This window comes from Micrasema longulum, unplaced genomic scaffold (genome assembly GCF_059751315.1).
Source record: "Micrasema longulum isolate JH-2025_06_02 unplaced genomic scaffold, ASM5975131v1 h1tg001050l, whole genome shotgun sequence".
Classification (NCBI taxonomy): domain Eukaryota; kingdom Metazoa; phylum Arthropoda; class Insecta; order Trichoptera; family Brachycentridae; genus Micrasema; species Micrasema longulum.
Window position 1 is genome coordinate 350546 of NW_028278238.1, and position 23861 is coordinate 374406.

A 23861-nucleotide genomic window follows, 5' to 3' on the forward strand; every position below is an offset into this window, starting at 1 on the left:
CGAAAGTAGGGGATAGTGGGGGAATTATTGGACACAGTCCGATGTATTCAAATACGATTCTACGTTTTTTCTGGACTTTTCTTAATTCTATGGAAATTACATAAAATTATTCAAAACATTTGTGAAAAGTATAAGTTTACTTGGTGGTTTTATTGTTACATATAAATTACTTTCAATTTACCAATTACCCATAAAATTTATTAATCTCTAACTTTTTCAATAATGTCTCTCCAAATATTTTGGACTTGAAAAAAAAAATTAAGAAACAGAAATTAAAAATATTCAAATCAATTATTATTGAAAATTGATAAAAAATCAATATAGGTAGGTAATCTACTAAATGGGAAATATCACATATTACAAATACCGATAAAAATATATGAAATCGATTTAGAATAATTAATTGTATTTTCAAAATTAATATGGATAAGTATTTTGGAAAAATATTTTCATACATAAATATAAAAAACAAATTTAATAAAATTACGTTGCTAGAAAAACGCAACATGTCTAGCGTTGGTACTCGTAAATGTGACGTCAAGATTCGTGACAATGTTCCAAACAAATGTGAATGGGCAGGAACAAATAAACATGAATCGTGACGTATTAGGGGCGTGGCCAATCGAATGACCGTTTTTGCGGGAATTCAAAATTACAAATTTAAAAATGTTTTTTATAATACCAATAATTAGCATATCACTTGCTTGGCCCTATAAGGCAGACTGAAAGGCAAGCTAAAATACTAAACAAAAATATTAACTCCTACAGAAAAAGTCAATTGGACTTGTAATGTGTCAACAAAATATATATGAAGATACAGTAGAACTTTGTTCATTCAAACTCCAGTCAACCCTTTTAAAAACCAAATACATTGAAGACTTTATGCAACACGTTTATACGCAGTAACTAGATTATAAAAACAAAATAACGCTTTACACTTACAGCCAATCTGCTGAACAAAATGGATGGAAAGGAATGGGTTCTTGCTCAAACTATAATGCTTTTATTTTATCTATCGATATATTTAACATGCCCCTTAATTTATTTAAAAATAAATTAAGACTCATTCTTTCTGGCTGCGATATGCTCCCACTTGCTATTTAATGATGCTCATGCTTACACACACCTGAACACTTACGCAACCACAAATACACAACCACACCTTTACACTTACTCTCATACAATTACAAACACACCCTTTTGTTGTACCACAACTTATTATGTATGATTTTTATTTAGAAACATCCCTGGTTTGTCTTTAAACCTTATCTTTTTTATGTTATTATATCATTGTTGACTGTTTGTTTCTGTAAAGTAAATAAATAAATAATAATGCCAAATATCCAGATCGTTATCAGGAAATAAAGAATTAATGAGAAGTTTTTAATTTGAATTTAATTGTTTAATTAACTTTACCTATGTTTAAATAAGTTTTTTATATGATTTGAATTTGCTGTATTATTTCAAAAGCAAGAAAATCTGGCACTCATCAATCCGAATAATTGGAGTTTTACTGTATTATGTACTATCTTTTTTAAAATGAGTTCTGTCATGTTGAAACGGTGAGAATCTTCAAAAAAAGTATAATTGTATATTTGTTTCCCTTTAAGGACTGCCAACCTGACTGGATCTGTTCTCATCAATGGAAAAGAAAGGAATCTCCGGCGGTTCCGAAAGCTGTCGTGTTACATCATGCAGGACGACTGCCTCCTCCCTCACCTCACAGTTAGAGAAGCTATGACAGTGTCCGCCAACCTCAAACTTGGCAAGGACACCTCGCTAGAATCTAAGAAAAACGTTGTTAGTGAAATTATACAGACACTCGGTTTAGTGGAGTGCAGCAATACGAGAACAATAAACTTATCGGGTGGCCAAAGGAAGCGGTTGTCTATAGCCTTGGAGCTAGTTAATAATCCTCCTGTGATGTTCTTTGACGAGCCGACTTCCGGTCTGGATAGCTCTTCGTGTTTCCAGTGCATCTGGTTACTTAAGTCTCTCTCACTCGGTGGGAGGACGATAATCTGCACGATACATCAGCCCTCCGCCAGATTGTTTGAGATGTTTGACTACTTATATACTATGGCCGAAGGGCAGTGTGTTTACCAGGGCAGTATATCCGGACTGGTGCCGTTCCTGTCTTCAATGGGACTTCATTGTCCGCCTTATCACAACCCAGCAGATTACAGTGAGTTATTTCAATTAACACAGTGAAGTTTGTTCCAACAATAAATTATTACAATCTTTTACATACAATTTGAATTCAGATTATCACTTGATTTACCTGTCAAACCAAAAATAGGTAAGTACTTGAATAATAATAAATATGGTCTATAATCTGCAACTGATTATAATACAGACAACAATAAATTCTATACAAGTAACTTGGATTGGTTCCCACAAGATCACAAAATTGAATTTCAGTATGGCTGTTTTGAAAGTGTTACCATAAGTGTGAGAACATTATGCTGTCTATTATTATCTACCATTTTTTTTGGCAAAATGTATGCAATAGAAGAGTTTTTAAGAATCATTCATTATTATTTTAAAATAATAATAGTAATAGTCAGCGAGTTTGCCTACCATGCGAGAGGTCTCGGGTTCGATTCCTGACATGGTTGATCTGCAATAATTTAAAAGGGTGTTTTCACACCAAAATATTTCATAGTGTAACAAAAATGATCAAGGTACGCTGCGATTGGTGTACCAATGCAATGTCCTATGCACCATTAGGTTCGAAAAGGAAATGATTATGATTATCATATTAAAACTGTTAACTGTGTCTTTACAATGAGGTAGTTCAGTGCCTAGGGAAGTTGGATATTAAAAATGTTTTCTTACGCTAAAAATTTAAGCATTTAATTATGTGGCAAAGTTTTTCTAAAATGTATGAAAAAATTATAAATGAACTTCTTTGAACTGCATCCCAAATTCTCGCTTATCAACTACAGCGTTGGCTATATTTCCGGTTTCCGGGAAGCCAACTCACCAGTCATGACAACTCACCGAAGAGAACTAGTAACGTCACGGGCCAAATAAAACAAAATAAAAAAACCACTAAACTTTCTCATTCAATGTAATGATACTTTAGACATTTGTAAGAAAAATAAAAACAAAGGTGCATTGTATATCTAGTTTTCCTGATTTGTAATATACATATTATGATGTTCTAATAATATTTCCTTTGCAGTTATAGAGGTGTGTTGTGGAGAGCACGGAGATAATGTGACCAAGCTAGTGACGGCAGTAAATAATGGAAAATGCAATAATTACCAGCCGAGCAACAACTGTATCACTCAGCAACAACAACAGGCTTCCACTAATCAGGCAAACATCAGAGATAACATCAGCAAAAATAGTAGTTCCACAATATCAACGGTTTCCGGTAATTGATTAGTATTTTATTTCATAAATGTACTATAAAAATATGCATTATTCCATCATATCAAATACAGAAAATGCTATTCTGCACACATGAATATGCACAAATTAAAATGTTTCGTCTTTGTGTTCTTACACAATTTTTTATTCTTATAAAACATAGTTTTAAAACATGATTGCACCAGGGGTACTAATCTGAATCTTCTCACTGGGGTCGAGTGGTCAATTTGTGGATTATTATTTTTTGCATGCGACTACACTTTGCTTCATATATGGCCACACTGATGATTAAATGTCAAATAAGTACAAACACATGGAACCATACATTATGATTTTAATTTAAAACATTATTGCGACCTAAAGAATTACCCAAAACACTTAATTAGGTTGGTACAGTATTTGTTTTTTTCTGTTTTTTGAACAGTTTTATAATGTCAATTATAAAACTGTTTATATTATTAAGTCATTCGACGTTTAATCATCAGTGTGGCCATATATGAAGCAAAGTGTAGTCGCATGTACAAAATAAAAATCCATAAATTAACCACTCTCTACGAAGATTCATAATAACACCCCAGGACAACATTCATGCTACCTACTTCTTTTCTTACTTATTTTGAAAAGGGTTTAAACAGTGCTTAAGTACAAGAATTTTTATCAATATATTTCTAATTTTATTTTTTTAGTAAAACCCGAGGCTATAGTTGTAGACATGTCAGACTTTTCTCAAGAAAGCAGCATGACCACAGAGTTTGAGAAACCTAAAGCTATCGGCGGACTCCAGGCTGTGACGTGCGCAACATCTCTACTGGATTCCACAGAGAGCATGGTCCGGCCCGGCTTCCCGACTTCTACCTTTAAACAGTTTTGGATACTGCTGAAACGAACATTCCTTAGTATAATCAGAGATCAGACTTTAACACATCTTAGATTAGTCTCCCATTCAGTGGTAGGCCTTCTCATTGGCCTAATTTATTATGATATTGGAAATGACGCAGCCAAGATGACAAGTAACACCGGCTGCATATTCTTTACTGTCATGTTTACCATGTTTACAGCTATGATGCCTACAATTTTGACATGTGAGTTATTATCATATAAAAAATTAAATTAAATTTTTACCTTCATAGGAGATTTTGTTCAAAAAATATTTTCTAATTTTATTGAATAAAAACTAACCAATTTCAATTGCTTATGCCACTAGACAAGCATCACTAGATTTAAAATTACTTGTCTTTTAATTACAATTTAAATAACAATAAGCGTCTATCACAAATAAACATTTTACTAATTCATTTCAATTTTCAGTTCCACAAGAAATGTCTGTTTTCGTTAGAGAACACTTAAACTACTGGTACTCTTTAAAAGCATTTTATTTTGCAAAAACATTGGCAGATTTGCCATTTCAGGTAAATAAAATATCAGCGAGTTTTTTTTACATTTTGAATATTAAAAATACTTACCACAAATATTTGTATATTTTTTCTATTGTTACAGATTGTGTTTAGCGGATTATATGTGTTAATAGTGTATTACATGACCGGGCAGCCCATGGACCCTGCCCGTGTGGGGATGTTCTCAGGTATCAACATTCTCACGGCTCTCGTTGCTCAATCATTAGGACTTCTCATGGGAGCCGCTCTGAAAATAGAGACTGCAGTTTACCTCGGTCCTGTCTCCGTCATCCCCATTGTCCTGTTCTCCGGGTTCTTCATAACTTTTGACACCATTCCCGGATACCTTCAGTGGCTGTCGTACATAAGTTATGTGCGCTATGGATTCGAAGGAGGAATGCTCTCAGTTTACGGATTTGAAAGAGAAAAGTTACATTGCTCGGAAGCATTTTGTAGATTTAGAATCCCCAGTAAATTTTTAGACGAATTATCAATGGACGCGGGGAATTATTGGTTAGATGTCGGAGTTTTGTGTATATTTTTCATCCTGATTAGAGTAATCGCGTACTTTGTACTAGTTTGGAAGATCAGAATAATTAGATGAAAACTTTCCGTCAATTTTGGGATCATGATATTTTTTAGATGTATACGTTTCACACAGTTTTTTATATAAATGTAACATTTGTCTAATCACCATCGTGTTTGTTAAATATTAAAATAAGTTTCTCATCATGTTGCGACGAATCATTAAAATACTCAACTGTGTGGCTCAGTTATATACAACACTGATAATGATATTGCCATTAAGTGTTACACGATTCTCAATTTTTTAAACTATAATGGATAAATAGAAAGTAACGAGAATTAACACTACAATTATTTAATATGTATGAAACCCTTAACTGAGAAGATTCTAGATGTATTAGACAATTTGTGTTAAGGGGATAGATCCTAGGGTTTGGAGTCAGCTTGTGATAATATTCTTATTTTATTGATATTAGTTTACTCACATGCTATCTGTATTTATTATAATATTATTATGCATTAAATAACTGAAAATTTAATGAAACTTTTATTTCATCCCCAAATACATATGAAGGGTAGGTGGAAGAAACATGCGTAGTTATGAAACCAACATTTCAAGAAAAACGAATTTTTAGTTTCAAAACTGTTTTAAACATTATCGATGAATGAAGTGCTAATCTTTTTTTTTGCATATTTGTAATCAATCAACATTTTTGAATGACTCTAAATAAAAAGTCTTTAAAATGATCGGTAAACAAAAGTATTATGGAGATTAATATAAAAATAAACCTCATTGTAGGGGAAAGAAACGTTCTAGTATGCTTTATACGCGAAAAAAAAGTTCAAAATCAATGTAATTTTAAACTAAGTGACACTCCGAAAAAAATATTTTGGGTTCAGAGTTAGTTGTTGTCAAGTGCCTGGACAATATGAACGATATTAATAGCAGAATTTGAATATGGTAAAGTTATTATTTTGCCTTTCAGCTGAGTCACAAATAATATGTAACTCACGAACAGAATTACAGTAATATGCATTTTTCAACACGCACTGTTGAAATCCGCCTGATTAGCGACTGACTACGCACATTTCTTAAAATAATGCGCTAGCTTCGAATCTTTCTTTTTCGTATCAAACTGACTGCTCGCGTTTCTTCAGCTATGCCCAAAATTTTAAATACATTTTGCCAATGATTGGACGTAAATTACGATATTTTGATAGGACACATGGGTGCATACTGTAAATACCTACAACTTGGCATATTTAACTCAAACCTATAAAAATCATGACTCTACAACTTGGCATATTTAACTCAAACCTATAAAAATCATGTTTTTTTGCCCACGCTTCAAATATTATAATGAATGAATTTAAAACCAGATTATTATAGATGTGTTAAACAGAAAAATATCCATAATTTTATGTTTGAATAAAAATGTGTACAAATGTTTGGGTAATATAAACTACTACTACCATCACGCCATTTCTCCCTAGGGGTAGGCAGAGAGAATGGACCGCCACACACGTCTATCCTGGCATACATTCCTAGCTTATTTCACATTCATACATCTTGTCATACATGCCCTTCGGTTTTTACTGCTTTTGACATAACCAGACTTAAGATTTTGGTTTATCTGATCATGCCGCGTCTTCCTTGGTCGTTCTCGTCTCACGTTACCGTTCATTTTCACCATATATACTTGTTTTACCATTCTTTTGTCGTCCATTCGTTCTACATGACCAAACCATCTTAGAGAGAGAATATAAATGTTTATTAAATATATTGTTCTGTAACTGAACTTACGTTTAAAAACATTTACATTGTTTTTAATTAACATATGATCTTTCATTTGAAGAAAAGTAAAAAGTCACATCAAAAAATAAAAAGTTTTCACAGTATGCATTACTAATTCAAAAATAAAATATAATAATTTTTAAACAACTGTTTTTATTTCTATTCATACAAATACATACATATTACAAACAAATATAATAATAACGTATCCCAAACTTTATGAGGTAAGCCATTAAAGAGATGGACCAACGACTGTTTTTATTTCTATTCATACAAATACTTACATATTACAAACAAATATAATGATAACGTATCCCAAACATTATGAGGAAAGCCACTAAAGAGATGGATCAACCACTGTTTATATTTCTATTCATACAAATACATACATATTACAAACAAATATAATGATAACGTATCCCAAACATTATGAGGAAAGCCACTAAAGAGATGGACCAACGACTGTTTTTATTTCTATTCATACAAATATTTACATATTACAAACAAATATAATGAAACGTATCCCAAACATTATGAGGAAAGCCACTAAAGAGATGGACCAACGACTGTTTTTATTTCTATTCATACAAATACTTACATATTACAAACAAATATAATGATAACGTATCCCAAACATTATGAGGAAAGCCACTAAAGAGATGGATCAACCACTGTTTATATTTCTATTCATACAAATACATACATATTACAAACAAATATAATGATAACGTATCCCAAACATTATGAGGAAAGCCACTAAAGAGATGGACCAACGACTGTTTTTATTTCTATTCATACAAATATTTACATATTACAAACAAATATAATGAAACGTATCCCAAACATTATGAGGAAAGCCACTAAAGAGATGGACCAACGACTGTTTTTATTTCTATTCATACAAATACTTACATATTACAAACAAATATAATGATAACGTATCCCAAACATTATGAGGAAAGCCACTAAAGAGATGGATCAACCACTGTTTATATTTCTATTCATACAAATACATACATATTACAAACAAATATAATGATAACGTATCCCAAACATTATGAGGAAAGCCACTAAAGAGATGGATCAACCACTGTTTTTATTTCTATTCATACAAATATTTACATATTACAAACAAATATAATGAAACGTATCCCAAACATTATGAGGAAAGCCACTAAAGAGATGGACCAACGACTGTTTTTATTTCTATTCATACAAATATTTACATATTACAAACAAATATAATGATAACGTATCCCAAACATTATGAGGAAAGCCACTAAAGAGATGGACCAACGACTGTTTTTATTTCTATTCATACAAATATTTACATATTACAAACAAATATAATGAAACGTATCCCAAACATTATGAGGAAAGCCACTAAAGAGATGGACCAACGACTGTTTTTATTTCTATTCATACAAATACTTACATATTACAAACAAATATAATGATAACGTATCCCAAACATTATGAGGAAAGCCACTAAAGAGATGGATCAACCACTGTTTATATTTCTATTCATACAAATACATACATATTACAAACAAATATAATGATAACGTATCCCAAACATTATGAGGAAAGCCACTAAAGAGATGGACCAACGACTGTTTTTATTTCTATTCATACAAATATTTACATATTACAAACAAATATAATGAAACGTATCCCAAACATTATGAGGAAAGCCACTAAAGAGATGGACCAACGACTGTTTTTATTTCTATTCATACAAATATTTACATATTACAAACAAATATAATGATAACGTATCCCAAACATTATGAGGAAAGCCACTAAAGAGATGGATCAACCACTGTTTATATTTCTATTCATACAAATACATACATATTACAAACAAATATAATGATAACGTATCCCAAACATTATGAGGAAAGCCACTAAAGAGATGGATCAACCACTGTTTATATTTCTATTCATACAAATACATACATATTACAAACAAATATAATGATAACGTATCCCAAACATCATGAGGAAAGCCACTAAAGAGATGGACCAACGACTGTTTTTATTTCTATTATGTTTTTTAAGTTGTAAATAAGACTTCTAAATTAAACCAAAAAAAAATCTAAAAAATTATCCATCATATTATTAGAAATGTGATTTTTTTTTAATTTTTGCATTTTTGAGATTACTCCGCTTTTGACGTCTCAAACTCTCTTCCCCTTCCTCTTGGTCGGTTCTGCCGATTTGTCAGTAGACTTACCCTAAACCGTAAATTCATCGCAACTCTCTTATCATTGGTTAATTCATAAGAACTAGTGACGTAGATCATTGAAAAATAAAAAAAAACATGTATTTTTAAAAAACTTTTCTGTACAATTTAATGCTCTTATTTTTACCATATGTGAGAAAACATTTTTTTGCATCCAATTTCCCGTAGGGTTGAACTTCCTCATTATTAGTATGTTCTTTCTGTGGCCTTATGCTGTAACTAATTTGTATTATAAATTCATACATTTAATACAAGAGGGAACGAGAGTTCCAAAATATGGTTTCGATTACGTTAGAATGAGATGGATTGACGAACGAATGAACTTATAAACTTACAAAACAAAATTGTGGCAGCGTAAGCCTGCTGCTCAATATATAAGAAAATGGGATGTTAATCCATTACATGCTTGATGCTAAGATATTACATCTTATGTAAAATAAGAATGTCCGCCTCATGGTCAAATAGTCAGAGGTTTGTCTACTATACAAGAGGTCTTGGGTGCGATTCCCAACATGTTTAAAATTAAATATGAATTCTAAAATGTATTTTGACATTAAAATGTCAATTTCATAGTCCCTGGACTAGCACCTGAAGCATAAGACTAATTATATTAACTTTGTGTAAAAAAATTAATCAGTATACTCTGCAGTTGGTGTACCAAAGCAGTGTCCAATGCACCATTAGATGCGGAAAGGGAATAATGATGATGAAACCAAAAATTAAAAGGTGTGATATTAGTCACAGAATCAATTAAACTTTTGTGTGGCTGTGATGTCACACTAAAATAGTCTACATACAATACAAGACTTGATATATCTCTCTTATTTTTTTAAATAATGAATTTGTCGTTTCTGTAATCTTCAAGTGGACATTTTCACACCATATTTGGAAAGTAAAATTCGAATGTAATGCCAATACAGCAATAAATATCTAAAAGAGAGAGCACGAAAATAGAACTCATAACACGTAAGACAGAAATGCTGTTCTGTGGTCGGTGTTTGTGAGAAAAGAGATTCAGTCGGTTATCGACAGTGATGGAAGATGCACGCACGCACGTAAAATGACTGGTGTATTAATGATTTAAAAATTATTTTGCTGTAACTGGGCTAAATAATATGATTTATTCAACAGTATATCTCCTTGTTTTTTTCTTCAAATGTCTGAACTTTAGAATAACACCATCTTTTGCTTGTGGTAAAACAATGTTACTCACTGCGCGCAAATGAATTATTTACCACAGTCTTTAAGAGTTGAAAGCATTGTAATAGAAATATGCTTATCATATTATAACAGAGATGAAGAACATTTTAGAGAAGGGAATATAGAAGTCTAAGCATTCACAGGGCTTCTGTCATTGGCTGGTTTAAGTGGCCACTTTGTGTAACATTCGCCATTATGCCTATATTTGAATATCTTTATTCCTTCAATTCATCCATCTGTTTATGTTTGTGAAGTTAAAGAGCTGAAACCTTTATTTTTGCGGGTGAGATTCATCTAATTGGAATATTTCACCTATATACTAGGATTACCTATTATTAGGCATTAGCCTGAAACCATTTTTAAATTTTTATAATTGTTCTTGAACCAGATGGATTTATCAGCAATGTTTTTAGTGTGTCCAAATTTTCATAGACAAGGACTGCATTTTCTAGGGAGATGTAATATGTTTATATTAACAGCTCCCTGTGGGGGTGAATCCAGACCTTGTCTACAAAAGTTTGGACAAACTCAAAACATTGTTGAATATACTTAGTTATTGTATTTATTGATTTTAAAATAATCATAGGACAGTCTACAAAAAATGAAATGAAGTTCATCAAATAACAGCACGCCAGCGCGTGGCATTTGATTCTCCTACTGTGGTTTGTGGTAATTCTTTAAAAGTAAATATAAAAAGTCACTACAAAGCTACCTCAACACCGACTAGATCTAGTAGATGTTGGATACCTTTTGTATCTAGTCGGTGTTGCAAGAGGTATTTGTTGCCTTATTGCTATTTGATCTGACTGGTTAAAAATATTAAATTAATTTGTTTATCATTATATATATCTTAATTGGTGCCTTCTTATTTAGAAATTAAATACATTTTCAACAAATTATTTCGTAATTAAACAAAAGCACAATCATTTCAGATGTTTTTTTAAAAGTAAGCATAGAGTTATAATTTAAAATTATGAATTAGGATGATGATGATGAGTCTTGCTGTTCTTCATTAGAAACCTCCATTGCTTCTTTGTAGACTTTTTGAGGACAAAATTATCATTCAAACTTGACTAAGCTGCAATGATAATTTAATTGCTTTTCTTTTTGAAAAAGAGTTTATCATTTCCTTGTATTACCTACTGTTTATTGTTCAAGGTATGGTTCAAGGACTATTTAACTTGATAAGCGTTCTTTTGACCGCGTAAATATATAAAACGCCTCAGTGTGCGTCGTGACCTTGTTCATTCCTTGAACCAATCACAGCCAATCACAAATGCGTTTATAATTTGGTGTTGTCAATATAAAAAAATAGTTGTAGTTGCGATTTAGACCTATTTTGATATTATTTACAGGCTACATTTTAGCCTAGCCACAAACCAAATTGTTAAAAAATAATACAGTTTTTAGCGTTTGTCAATAGGTGACAGGGCTATATGTTTCCAAGCTATAGATCAATGATTTTAAATCAAAAATGTATTAAACATCACGAATCATTAATAATAGTAAAGAATTTATTATACAATAACGTGCTTTGTAAACATTATGCGTTATTAATTAAATGTAATCTCTTTTAAAGAAGTAAAAAAATATTTATAATGGTACAGTAAATTCCTTCTATACCGATCAATTTTTAGGATAAAGAAAACTAACAAACGTCAAATTTTGTTTTGTGCTCTTTGTTTACACTAAGTAACTTAGTGAATAGAATATTTTACTTAGGAAAACATCTGAAAACGCAATAAGTTCATGCTCGTGAACTTTGACGTGACCTTTTTTGCGATAGCCAATGTTGAGAAATATCTCGAGTAACCTACAGCGAACGTATTTCCCCCACCAAACGATTTCTCTTTCTCAATAATTTTGCGTCCCGCTTGCTAACTCGCTAGTTTGGTTCTATAATTCTGAAGATCCACCAACGTGCTCCGAATCTATGCGATTTGAGTTTGGTCGTGTTTATATTTAACACTTCTCAACAAAATTGCATTTAAAAAATACTTTGTGCTTCTAACTTTTAAAAAGTGTAGTTTCATTTTGCGTGTGTTATGAAAATCATCGTGTTGTCTTAGTGCATGAGTTCAATCCTGCCACAAAATGGATAGCATTTATATGTTAAATAATAACAGGTAATTATGCATTGCTCAATCTTTATTCTAATAATTGCTATGATAATTATTATGCTAAACCTTGTATTCCTATAGCATTGAAAAGATTAGCATAAAGTTGTCTACCGTGCTGTCGGGACTTAATTGCCAGAAATTAATATAATGTTGCTGGAAAAGGTTTAAATTTTAAAATACGACCTGAAACAGTATTCATTACAGCAAAAATATACTTTTCATATCGTATCAAATAATGCTTTGTAGGTAGGTTATAATAACCTTCAAATCAGCTCCAAGCATAAACACACTAGTCTTGTACTGTTTGTGTTAAGATGTATTGCAATATTTGATTAGAAATTACTTATTTAAGTTCCCAGGCCAAAGTAATTATTCTGAATTGATAACTTTGAATTTCTTAAAATTACTATGAGGTCGACTTGGGAGGGTGCATCGGAGCTGGCAGGCTCTTTGTGGGTACCATATCCTCCATTTAGAGAGCGGAAATGGTATGATGATACTGACCTACCTTCTGAGGTTAAAATTAAATATAATATAACCTTAAGATTTAGAAAGTTCCGATAGAAATTAAGTGCATTGTGGAAATACTATCAAGTCATACTTACACCGCAAGACAAATAAATTTACGAGTTCTCAAAAAAAACTAAAATTGACATATAATGAATTATTCTTGATATTTAATTAGTTTTTTTTTATATTGTTTGACATATGTGATGACTACTCGTTATTTCAAGGTTAAAATAAAAAATCTTACTCATGAATTGTACTTAGAAATTGCCATTATATATCAGGTATCAGATTACCCGAACCTTAGAGACCCATAACGGTTCATTTATGGTCGAGTGTTTGTGATGGAATAATAAAAGACATGTTATTTTTTAATTCATATTTAAGAAGTAGGTTCTTATCGCTTTATTTTAAGTTAAAGTATTTTACATTTAAACATATTTATAACATTTAAAAATATTTAGTACTTAGTGAATTCACCTTTATTTTTTATAACATGTAAAATTCTATTATTTAGAGAAGCGTAAAGCGAATCTAAAATTTCTGATGTTATTTCTTCTTCCCAAACTTGAATTAAGTTTTTTTTTAATTCCTCAATGTTTTTTGATTTTTTTTTCCCGACTTTTTTTTTCATTATCGCCCATAAATTTTCTATCGGGTTCAAATCAGGGCTATTCCCGGGCCACGTCAACGATTTTAAGCCAATTTTCTCCTTGAATTCATTGATCTATAAAAAAACAATAAATTATTTATCATGTGGTCACAAAATGCATTTAAATATATATATATTTGTACTCACAGTGCGGGCTCTATGGCACGGCGCAGAATCGTCCTGAAAAATTGGGTCCGCGGTATACTGCGTAATGTCCTCGATTGTTGGAATAATATGTTTTTTTAACACTTTTTTGTACTGAATGGCATTCATCGTACCCTGTACAAAATTTAGAGGTCCTAAACCGTATGCTGTCATGCACCCCCAAATCATCACGTAGGGTGAATGTTTAACGGTTCGAGTGACGCACGACGGATGATATCTTTCCCCACGTTTTCGTCGAACTATCTTTCTGCCGTCTGGACCAAAAAGGTTGAATTTTGATTCATCAGAGAAAACAACATTTTGCCAATCCTCCAAGGTCCAATTCTGGTGCTCTTTCGCCCAATCCAGTCTAGCCTTCTTCATTTTGTCCGTGAGTAATGGTTTCTTTGCGGGACTCCGTGCTTGGAAACCATGCTCCAACAGCCGCCTGGACACTGTTTTTACTGAAAATGTTGATGTGCTGGTAGACTGCACCTCTGCGTGTATTTCAGGTGCCGTTAAAAATCGATCGCGCATAACAATTTTTTTTATTAAGCGATCATCTCGGGCAGATGTCACGCGCCCCCGTCCGCTTCCTTTTTTCCGTTCTATGGATCCAGTTTCTTGGATTTTTTTAAATAAAAACCTCACTGCACCTTCTGAATACCCAACTCGACGAGATATTTCACAATTAGATATGTTTTCTTGCGACAATGTGATTATTTTGGATTTTATCGCAATCGACATTTGCTTTGCACTTTCCATGATTGTTGTGTTATGTTCACTCAAACGCGGGTAAAACAAGACTGTTGAGACATTTTAAAATGTAAATATTGTAGAAAGGTGACACATAGTGTCCTTAATTTATTAAACAAAAGAAAGAGGTATCGATAAAGGATTTCTTAGAAAAAGGGTTCAGTAAAGTCAAGGGGCGCGGTAGCAGGTAAACTCGTAATTTTTTTGTCTTGCGGTGTATTAGAAAAACATTAAGTATTTTACAAAAAAAATACGCAAGCGCTTTATAATTTAAACTCGCACCATAATTATAAAGTATTAATATGTGAGATGGCATTTTTTCCTTGTTAGATTTTGATTGAAAACTGGTTTTTCTGCCCTTGGATGGAAACAGAAAAATCTCACAAAGGAAAACTATCCTAAAAATTAATCCCAAGTCAAGTTATGTAATTAATTGAATTATTATGAGATTTATGTAGAATTTTTTTATTCAGGATTCTTTTAATGTCGATACTTAAACTTACAATGACCCTCAAACGTTACATTGACCATAACATTAATTAGCATAAATGTTTTTTTAATCACTGTAGAGTTAATGTTTGACTTGTGCCCGAGCTTAAATTCCAAACAAATATTATTTCTTCGATTACCTATTCGCTCCTTAGTGGTCATTACCAGATTCTTCCATCTCCATCTTTCTTCTCTCCCGACCCAATAGCGGATAGGACACTGCATCAGTAATCGGCAAGATAATCGGTCTTGCGCATTAGGAGCCAGTCCTCAGAAATGGTAGGCAAATGCACTAACCAGTATAATATGTGAAGCATATACTCCACTTGAGCCTAAAATTGAGCCAGGGTTCTGGTTCATTTCACACACAGAACTATTTTTTATTCCGCTGTTCACTCCACTCGATGATTCGTGCTTGAAACATTGCAACATCTTTGCCATTATAGTTATAACAAGTCAATGGATGTGTCCATTTTGGGCCTGTGTGATAATTAAGTAATAATGAATTTAAACCACCTTATTCCTTATTTACTTTGAAATCCTTAATAATCTCACAGGGGGCAGAATTGTAGAGCATGAATTATATTCGCGCATTTAGTTTAGAAAAGCAGTTCGGTTGGAGTAAGTATTTTCTGATTAAGGAAGTTATTCAGAAATCTAAACCTTTTAAATTTCTTCTGCATAAACTAAGAATGCAATAGCGAAAGATGTCTTTTACAACCATACTATGCTGCAGTCTCTTTGTTCTGTAGAATGAAATATAAGACATACATGTAGGTACTTATGTTTATGGTCAAACTTATGGAGTTATTTTGTAATCAGATTATACTAAGCTATCAACACCACACTTGAGCCATGTGGCAACTTATTGTTAAATTAACCCTTATACTGCTAAACAACGATATATCGTTGTTGTTAATCCCTATCATAAAGTTCTAACTAGACTGATGCTGACGTCATAATCCCCAAAAGGGTAAATGAATTCGGGAACTGCTTGTTGCACTTAACCGTCAGTGGTATAAAACATTTTCAAAACATAAAAATTACTTATTCGACGGGTTATATGTGAAAAGCAGACAGAACTGAAGGGCATTTATGACAAGATGTATGAATGTGGAAGAGGCTAGGATTGTATGCCAGGATAGACCTGTGTGGCGGTCCATTCTCTCTGCCTACCCCTACGGGGAAATGGCGTGATGGTAGTAGTAGTAGTTATTATTTAGTTTCGTACCTATTTCAGCCCTACGGAAAATTTTATACAAAAAATGTTTTACGCGCAGTAAAAATTTAAGCATTAAATTGTACGCCAAAGTTTCTTGAAAATGAATAAAAAATTATTAAAAATATCTCAATGAAAACGAACAACTTTGAACGACGTCACTTGTTCATATGAATCAATCAATGATAAGAGGGTTGTGTAAGATTTCCGGTTTGCTAATCGTCAATGGTCCAATCAACAGAACTAACCGAGAAGAAGCGGAAGAGAACTTGTGACGTCACACGCGGATTAATGTCAGAAATACAAAACTTTAAAAGATCGTAGCGCTGATAGTACGATACATAAAAATTGAAAAAAAAAGCTTTGTCAATTTATTTTTTTAAAAACCACTAAACATCCTCATTATAAATTTACTTATGATGTTTAAATTCGCAGTGCTTTTAAGAAAAGAGAAACGACTAAACACAGGAATCTTCTAGCTAGTCGGGACCTGAAACAGTGAACTTTTTTACATTCCAAAAACAGTGAAATAAATCCATGTTAATAGTTAGATTTTTAATTACCTATATGATATTTGAGGAAAATAATTATATTTGGTGTTTTCCCCGCTATTAAACCCGATTCAGTGATTACGAAAATATTGATGTACTTCCGTAATGAATAACTAATTAAATACTTTACCTTTAATATAATAACTCTTGTCTATTGAGGTCCCTATATCACCGGAAAACCCCATAATTAAGAATATAAACAAATAAGTAAAGAGCCATAAAACATAAAAATAATTCACCATGAAACCCAATGATTGTCAATTAGGACGTTTGAATATTAAAAAAATCATTTGTTAATTTATTATAATGGGTAAGTACCCACAGTTATGGGAAATCAAAATGTTTTAGCTGTTCATTAGGTAGTAATTATTCCTCTACTAACAAAACGTAATTATTACAATACAAACTCTATTCTACAAACTATTCTACAAACCAAACGTAAATGGGGTATATTAGCTCGATATTGATCCAAAAATACTTCAAGAAAAAGCTTCTTCGATTTCGTGCTCTTCGTAAGAGTCATATTATAAATTATTATCACTATCACTTAAAAAAATATCGTTATTGTCTTATTCACTTTCGGAATAGGTTGAGCTGCTAAGCCTCTGAGTTTCTCGGCGAGGTACTATTTTTTCTTTATCACTTTCACTATCCGTTATCATTTGGAATGATATATTTTGTAAATTTATTCATAATAAAAAGGACGCTTTGCAGAGTTAAATTGTTAGTTAGAGTAACAAAAAAAAAAATATATATAAATGTAAAAAATATGTAATTTACCTCAGCTGTTTGTAATTTCGGCAACTGTTGTCTATCTCGCTCAATCCATTATGCGTGAACTAGCTATTAGTGAAACGGAATATGTTTCTTAGAAGAGATATCAATTTGTGAGACAGTTGTACAAAAACATTATTTTTAAAATTAAAATTATATTATAACAACTACTAAGAAATAATATCACTTCTTAGTACATTTACCGGTAACCTTTAAGTTTCAATCTAAATAACTCCCTACAAACATTTGGACATACTCAAAATATTGTTGATTAAAATAACTTAGTTTGCAAAAGTCAACAGATGGAAGAGTTGAGGTAATGTAAAAATAATCATGAATGTGGATGCGTAAACATACCCAGAATAGTGAATATTTCGCAGTGTGTAAAGTGGTCATTTAAACCAGCCAATGGCAGATCATAAGTCCTGTAAATGCCTAGACTTCCATATTCCCTTGGCAAAAATGTTTTCCCTCTCTGTTGCAACAAATTTCAAGATATATTTTACTCAATTTTTGTTTAGATGCATTGATGGAGGTGGTAGGTTTGATAATATATAACAGAGCACTTTGCCCCGTAATCAACAAAAAAACTTTCATAATTATTTCGTTTCAATAATAACAATGCGCCTTGAGATTGCAGTACGAGATCAGTTTTGTTTGTTTTTATTTTCAATTAAGAAAGGGTTTACAACCGCTGTACGAAAATTGTCTATTTGTGGCACGAATTGTCTATCTTGCTCACTCCATCGGGCTTGAATTAGATATTTATGAAATGGAAGATTTTTCTTGGAATTGCTATTAATTGATAAAACAGTAGTGTGTTTGGAAAACAACGTATTCGATAAAATATTTTTTAAATGTATAAATAAGAGGATTTCTGATTAGATTCTTGAAAAACTGCGTAGCAGCGTAAGGGTTAATAGTTGAATAATTAATTATGTACTTTACAGAAAAAAATAAGTGTATTTTGAGTATTATGTAAATTTATAATTCAAGAAATAAGCAGAGATATCTGTGGTTAAAGTTTTGAACACCAGTACTAATCAACAATCTTTTGAGTATGTCCAAATGTTTTCAGACTGGCTGGATTTCCTAGCTGGGGAGTTATTCAGATCTAAATTTCTTTCAACAGAGGGAAAACATTTTTTAGAAGGGAATATGGAAGTCTGGGCATTTACAGGGCTTATGACCTGTCGTTAGCTGGTTTAAGTGGCCACTTGACACACTGTGTAACATTCACCATTCTGGCTATGTTTGAACATTCACATATCCTCAACTCTTCCTTTGTTGACTTTTGTGAAGTAAAAGAGCTGAAACCTTTATCATGTGGGTGAGATTCATCCGGCTGAACCAATTTACCTACTATGCAATGCCTAAAAACAAATTTCCAATTTTTTAACTTCTTTTACCAGTTAGTTAATTCAACAATGTTTTGAGTTTGTCCAAATGTTTGCAGACTGACTAGATTTCCTTTCTAGGAAATGTGGATGTTTAAACATAGGCAGAATGGTGAATGGCCACTTAAACCATCCAACGACAGGTCATAAGCCCTGTAAATTCCTAGACTTCCATATTCCCCTCTCTTAAATGTTTTCCCTCTGTTGCAACAAATTTAGACCTGTACAATTATTAATAACATAATAATTCACCTTAAAAATTAGTTTTCTGCTACTTTTTGATGATGTAGTTGGCTTTATATGAAAGGGGTGCACATAAAATCTTAATTTACGTGAAAAGTATATTTTTAAAATTAGCGACATAATGCCTTCATCTACTCACGTCATAAATTTAGGCATCAATGTTTTTTTAAACATTCTTGTGGAGAGAAATGGATAAATAATTATTAATAATAACGTATTTGTTATAAGACAATAGTTAACAATCTACTACATTTTTTTTATATTAGCTTAACAGTTTTGCTGATAAATATTATTTTTTTTTTCAATTTCTAATCTGTCGATTCAATATTTTGTGTTATTGCTTAACTATGTATTTCTTATTTTCTCTTCACTTTCACTAATTCACAATTTTATCTCCACACATGAATAATAATGACATGTCATATTTTTTTGCAATAGTCAATTTATTGTGTTGAGCAGTATTTATAATAGCAGAAACATTATAATTATTTTGTCTTGGTTCCATGTCTCGGCCATTTTTTTTATACACGAGAAATAGTTTATCCACTTGATGTTTCATTTTCTATTCTTTCTTTAATGTTTTATGCTGACTATAGCTAATCAATTTCATATTTATAGCTTATTCTCACTAAGTAAACATGTAGCAGCACTTTATTTTCTTTATATCCATATTTTCTTCTGAGCATGCGCCCATGATGGAAATTTAAAATCATGTTTTTCTCTTGATGTCTTGACTCTTGACACACTAAACTCGTCCATTAGCTCAATCACAAATAACTATCGACGTGATAACAATTTCTCACCATGGTTGTTTATCGTATTCGCGATCACAATGGAACATCCGTGAACACCTAATATTAAATGTCAAAATATTTACGTTTCGCGACGTATAATCCTGCTGCGCAATCACATATTTGTATTTCATAGGTGTGAATATGGATGATGGACGATAAATAATATTCAGAACATGTGTTCGCGGTGTACTGGAAGGGAGGATTCTATTCTATGAAAATGTTTATTATTTTATTGCAATGGTTAGGGTCAAACTAAGGGGACTAACTAATAAGGGTGAGTTCTAAATTCTATTTGCTGATTTATCAAAATTCTATCGCTATTATTTTTAATTCAAAATCAGTTTTAACCTTAGAGTATATATTATATATTTTACAGTTTTAACTTTTTTTTTAAATTAGATGAATTTCCGAAGAAATTATAAAATATTTAAAGGTTATATTTAAAGTCTTTTAAATTCGATCTTATTTTGTTATACATACCAGCGGCGGAAAACGCACGCTCGGCTTTAACACTGGTTGGCGGTATCGACTTTGCATAGTCATAAGTAGAGATGTGAGGCCGGTAGTACTTATACCATTGGTAGTTTATTGTAAGTATCGTATTCTACGGTAGAATACGATATTTTTCTCTAGTTTTCATGTTCGGCCTCGCGGTATAGTGGTCAGCGCGTTTGCCTACCACCCAAGATGTCTCGGTTTCGATTCCCGACATGAAATATTTATTTAAAAGGGTATTTTTACACTAGAATATTTTTCATAGCCCCTGGACTGGTACCTGAAGCGTAAGACTGATCATTTTACCTACATGTAACAAAAATGATCTAGATACACTGTAGTGTACCAATGCAGTGCCCTATACACCATAAGGTGCGGAAAGGAAATAATGATGATGATTTGCATTCGCCCAATCCATATTACAGTACGGAATAATCGGATGGGGTGGTGCTTTTAAAACAAATATTTTACCAGTTAAACAAATAAAAAAATAATTATAAAAGTTATTTTTAAAAAACCGTCTACTTTTCCCACTGTTCAATTATTTGAAAAATTTAAGGTTTTAGATATAAAATTGCTATATAAAAAGAATTGTTTGCTTCAAATACATAAAGATAAAATAAATAGAAGTATTTCTAGGTCTCAAAACGTAAGTACGCGACCTAGAACAGGTGGTAATCCCTAAATTAAAAACAACTACTGCAAAACATCATTATACTTACAGAGGAATATTTTTCTTTAATTAAATGAACAAAGATAGTAAAAAGTACAGTCAGGAATACAATATATTTAAGAAAGAAGTAAAAAAAATACATCTATAATTCTTCTTTATGTAACACTGATTGAAAACATCGTTAATATCTTTTTTGTTAGTTATTTATGTTATTCTAAAAATATTATTGATAAAAATAAAATAATCTATTGTAAGACGTCACTCCCCATTATATACACAAGAATTGTTTATTTCTTTTACGTAATGGGAAACGTTAATGTTAATATATGTATTTGATTAATGTAAAAAATTATATTTAGTTGTAATATTGTATTTTAGTTTGTTATTAATAAATAAATAAAATTTCATAGAAAGCATTTACATTTAGAAATGGTCGTTAAATCACTTTGTTAGTAATATTATTTTTTTCGTCCATAGCGCACCACCTCATTTCAATCCATAGGGCACTGTTTAGTAAAAAAAAATTCGCCCCTCTCACATAAATTTTCCTTTTAGCATCACATGTCGAAAACGTTTGTCCACAAAGCACTGCTTCATATTTTGAATAAAACAATATTTACTCATTAAGATATTCCTAATTTTTGTTGAAGTTTGTGCTTTTTGTCGTCTCTAATGTGATTATTTTTCATGTTTTGTAATCAAACTCAATACTCATTATTGCGAAAAGACACGTCGTCGTCATCAACCCGCTGGGTTTCGGTTTGAGGTTGTGGCTGCGCCTCTAATAGCAGCCCCTCAATCAAACTCTTTATTTGTGTTCTCAGTGTTACTTTGCTTGGAAAAAAGAATGTATCATCTTCCTCATTTGTAGACATCGAATCTTGTTCTAGATATTTTATTGGATTTTCCAAGTAAAGCAATACGGCAGTCATCGATGTGCGGCGTTCTTTTATCCGGTGAGATAAAGATGTTACAAGTTCCTCGCTTAATCCGTTATTTTGTCTTTTTAGTTTGTTTTTTTTTATTCAGAAAAACAACAGCAATACAAAAAAATATTCACAACATTATAAAAAAACATTAAATAGAGCCAAATCAGTTTTCCACATAAATACAATTATAAAAATCCAGTTCAGTTTGATATTAAGACATAGAAGTGCATGTGTGCGAATTTTTGTGTGTGAGGATGCGTGGGTAAGTGAGTGGGTGTGGTTTTGGTAGGTATGTGAATATGTGTGTGAGAGTATATGGGTGTGAGGGTGGGTTTATGGACAGGGTGAGTGTGTTTGATATGAGTGAATAGAAGTGTCTTAAATTTATAATGTAAAAAAAATAAATTATAAAAGAACATAATTTTTTTCAAATAATAGTTTTTTAATTCTTGTTTTAAAAGTGAGTTAACTGCAGTTAAATATGTCGCGCCAAACGAATCAGATTGTTGATCATGAAACTCAATGTGGTTTCCGCAGTAACTAAAGTTTCATCTTCGCGGCATAAAACATTTACAGCAAGTTTTACTGGCTCCAAAGCATATATTCAATATCAGTCAATGTTATAAACTCTTTATCAGTGAAAGAAAATGAAGATGATGTCAATTTAAGATCAATAAGAGCTTTAGATATGCCCCGTTTGACTCTGTCGAACCTCGTTATCATTGCTGCAAGACTGCTCCAGCGCGTTCGGCAATCTAGGATCAGCTATAACTCCCTGCCAAATTCTGCTTTGATATAATTTTGTGATCGATTTTTACCATTCGATTTAACAAAAATGCTGTATTGCTTAGTAGGCAAGGCAGATTTTTTCAACTAACGAATTTAAATATTTGTATAATGCAAATCTATAATTATTAATACACTGTAATATTATGTTAATGCAACAAATGTATCTTAAAAAACTCATGCCCAAAACGAAAAAAAACAATGATTGTCCATACAAAGCCTATCATTTCATCGGCTCAGTAAGACGCTATAGGGAGACAAAATCATGATTGATAATTACATTTGTGGATAAAGAATTCTTCTCCATTAATTATCATTTTTAATATAGTCATATAATACTTACATCCTGTGGAATCGCGCATCATCGTGAATAATTTATTCCTTGTTTCCGCATTACTTAAATGACTCATTTCACATTCATTACCCATTGTGATAAAGAATGCAGGTCATTGCAGATCACTGTTTTACTCTCCTGTTTTATCCGTGTTATTATGTTTAGTCATTATTCCCTATCCAATAGCCCATTTGGTGCACGAAAGCTAGATGATCAGTCTTGCACTTCAGATCTTCCGGACCCATCGACATATAATACATAGACTTGCCCTATAGAGTAAAACGTTTTAAGAAGTGACACAAAAAACCTATCCATAGTACTGTTTATGAGGTTGCTATTCTGAACCATTCTCGCGACACGAGTAAAAAGTTTTTCTCGTGTATTTTGTATGTAAATACGCGTGTTAATACGGCCGCGAGAGCGTTTGCAATACCAGTCCAGGGCTGCATTCAACGATCATG

The 23861-nt window shown here is 32.0% G+C and overlaps 2 protein-coding genes across 3 annotated transcripts in view; both read left to right on the forward strand.

Moving 5' to 3' along the window:
* Positions 1-5833, forward strand: part of Atet (ABC transporter expressed in trachea) — a 98182-nt gene extending 92349 nt beyond the window's left edge. For both annotated transcript variants that reach the window (XM_088233022.1, XM_088233023.1), the window contains 5 exons: positions 1611-2185; positions 3188-3382; positions 4065-4460; positions 4687-4787; positions 4876-5833. In XM_088233022.1, coding sequence (XP_088089148.1) covers positions 1611-2185; positions 3188-3382; positions 4065-4460; positions 4687-4787; positions 4876-5376 — 1768 coding nt within the window. In that variant the 3' untranslated portion in view covers positions 5377-5833. The remainder of the gene's footprint in view (positions 1-1610; positions 2186-3187; positions 3383-4064; positions 4461-4686; positions 4788-4875) is intronic.
* Positions 5834-11938: 6105 nt separating this feature from the next.
* The window catches only part of LOC148277323 (ATP-binding cassette subfamily G member 4), a 67381-nt gene continuing 55458 nt past the window's right edge, over positions 11939-23861 (forward strand). Inside the window, exon 1 of the mRNA XM_088233024.1 lies at positions 11939-12663. Within this exon, the coding sequence (XP_088089150.1) occupies positions 12632-12663 (32 nt within the window). The 5' untranslated portion in view covers positions 11939-12631. The remainder of the gene's footprint in view (positions 12664-23861) is intronic.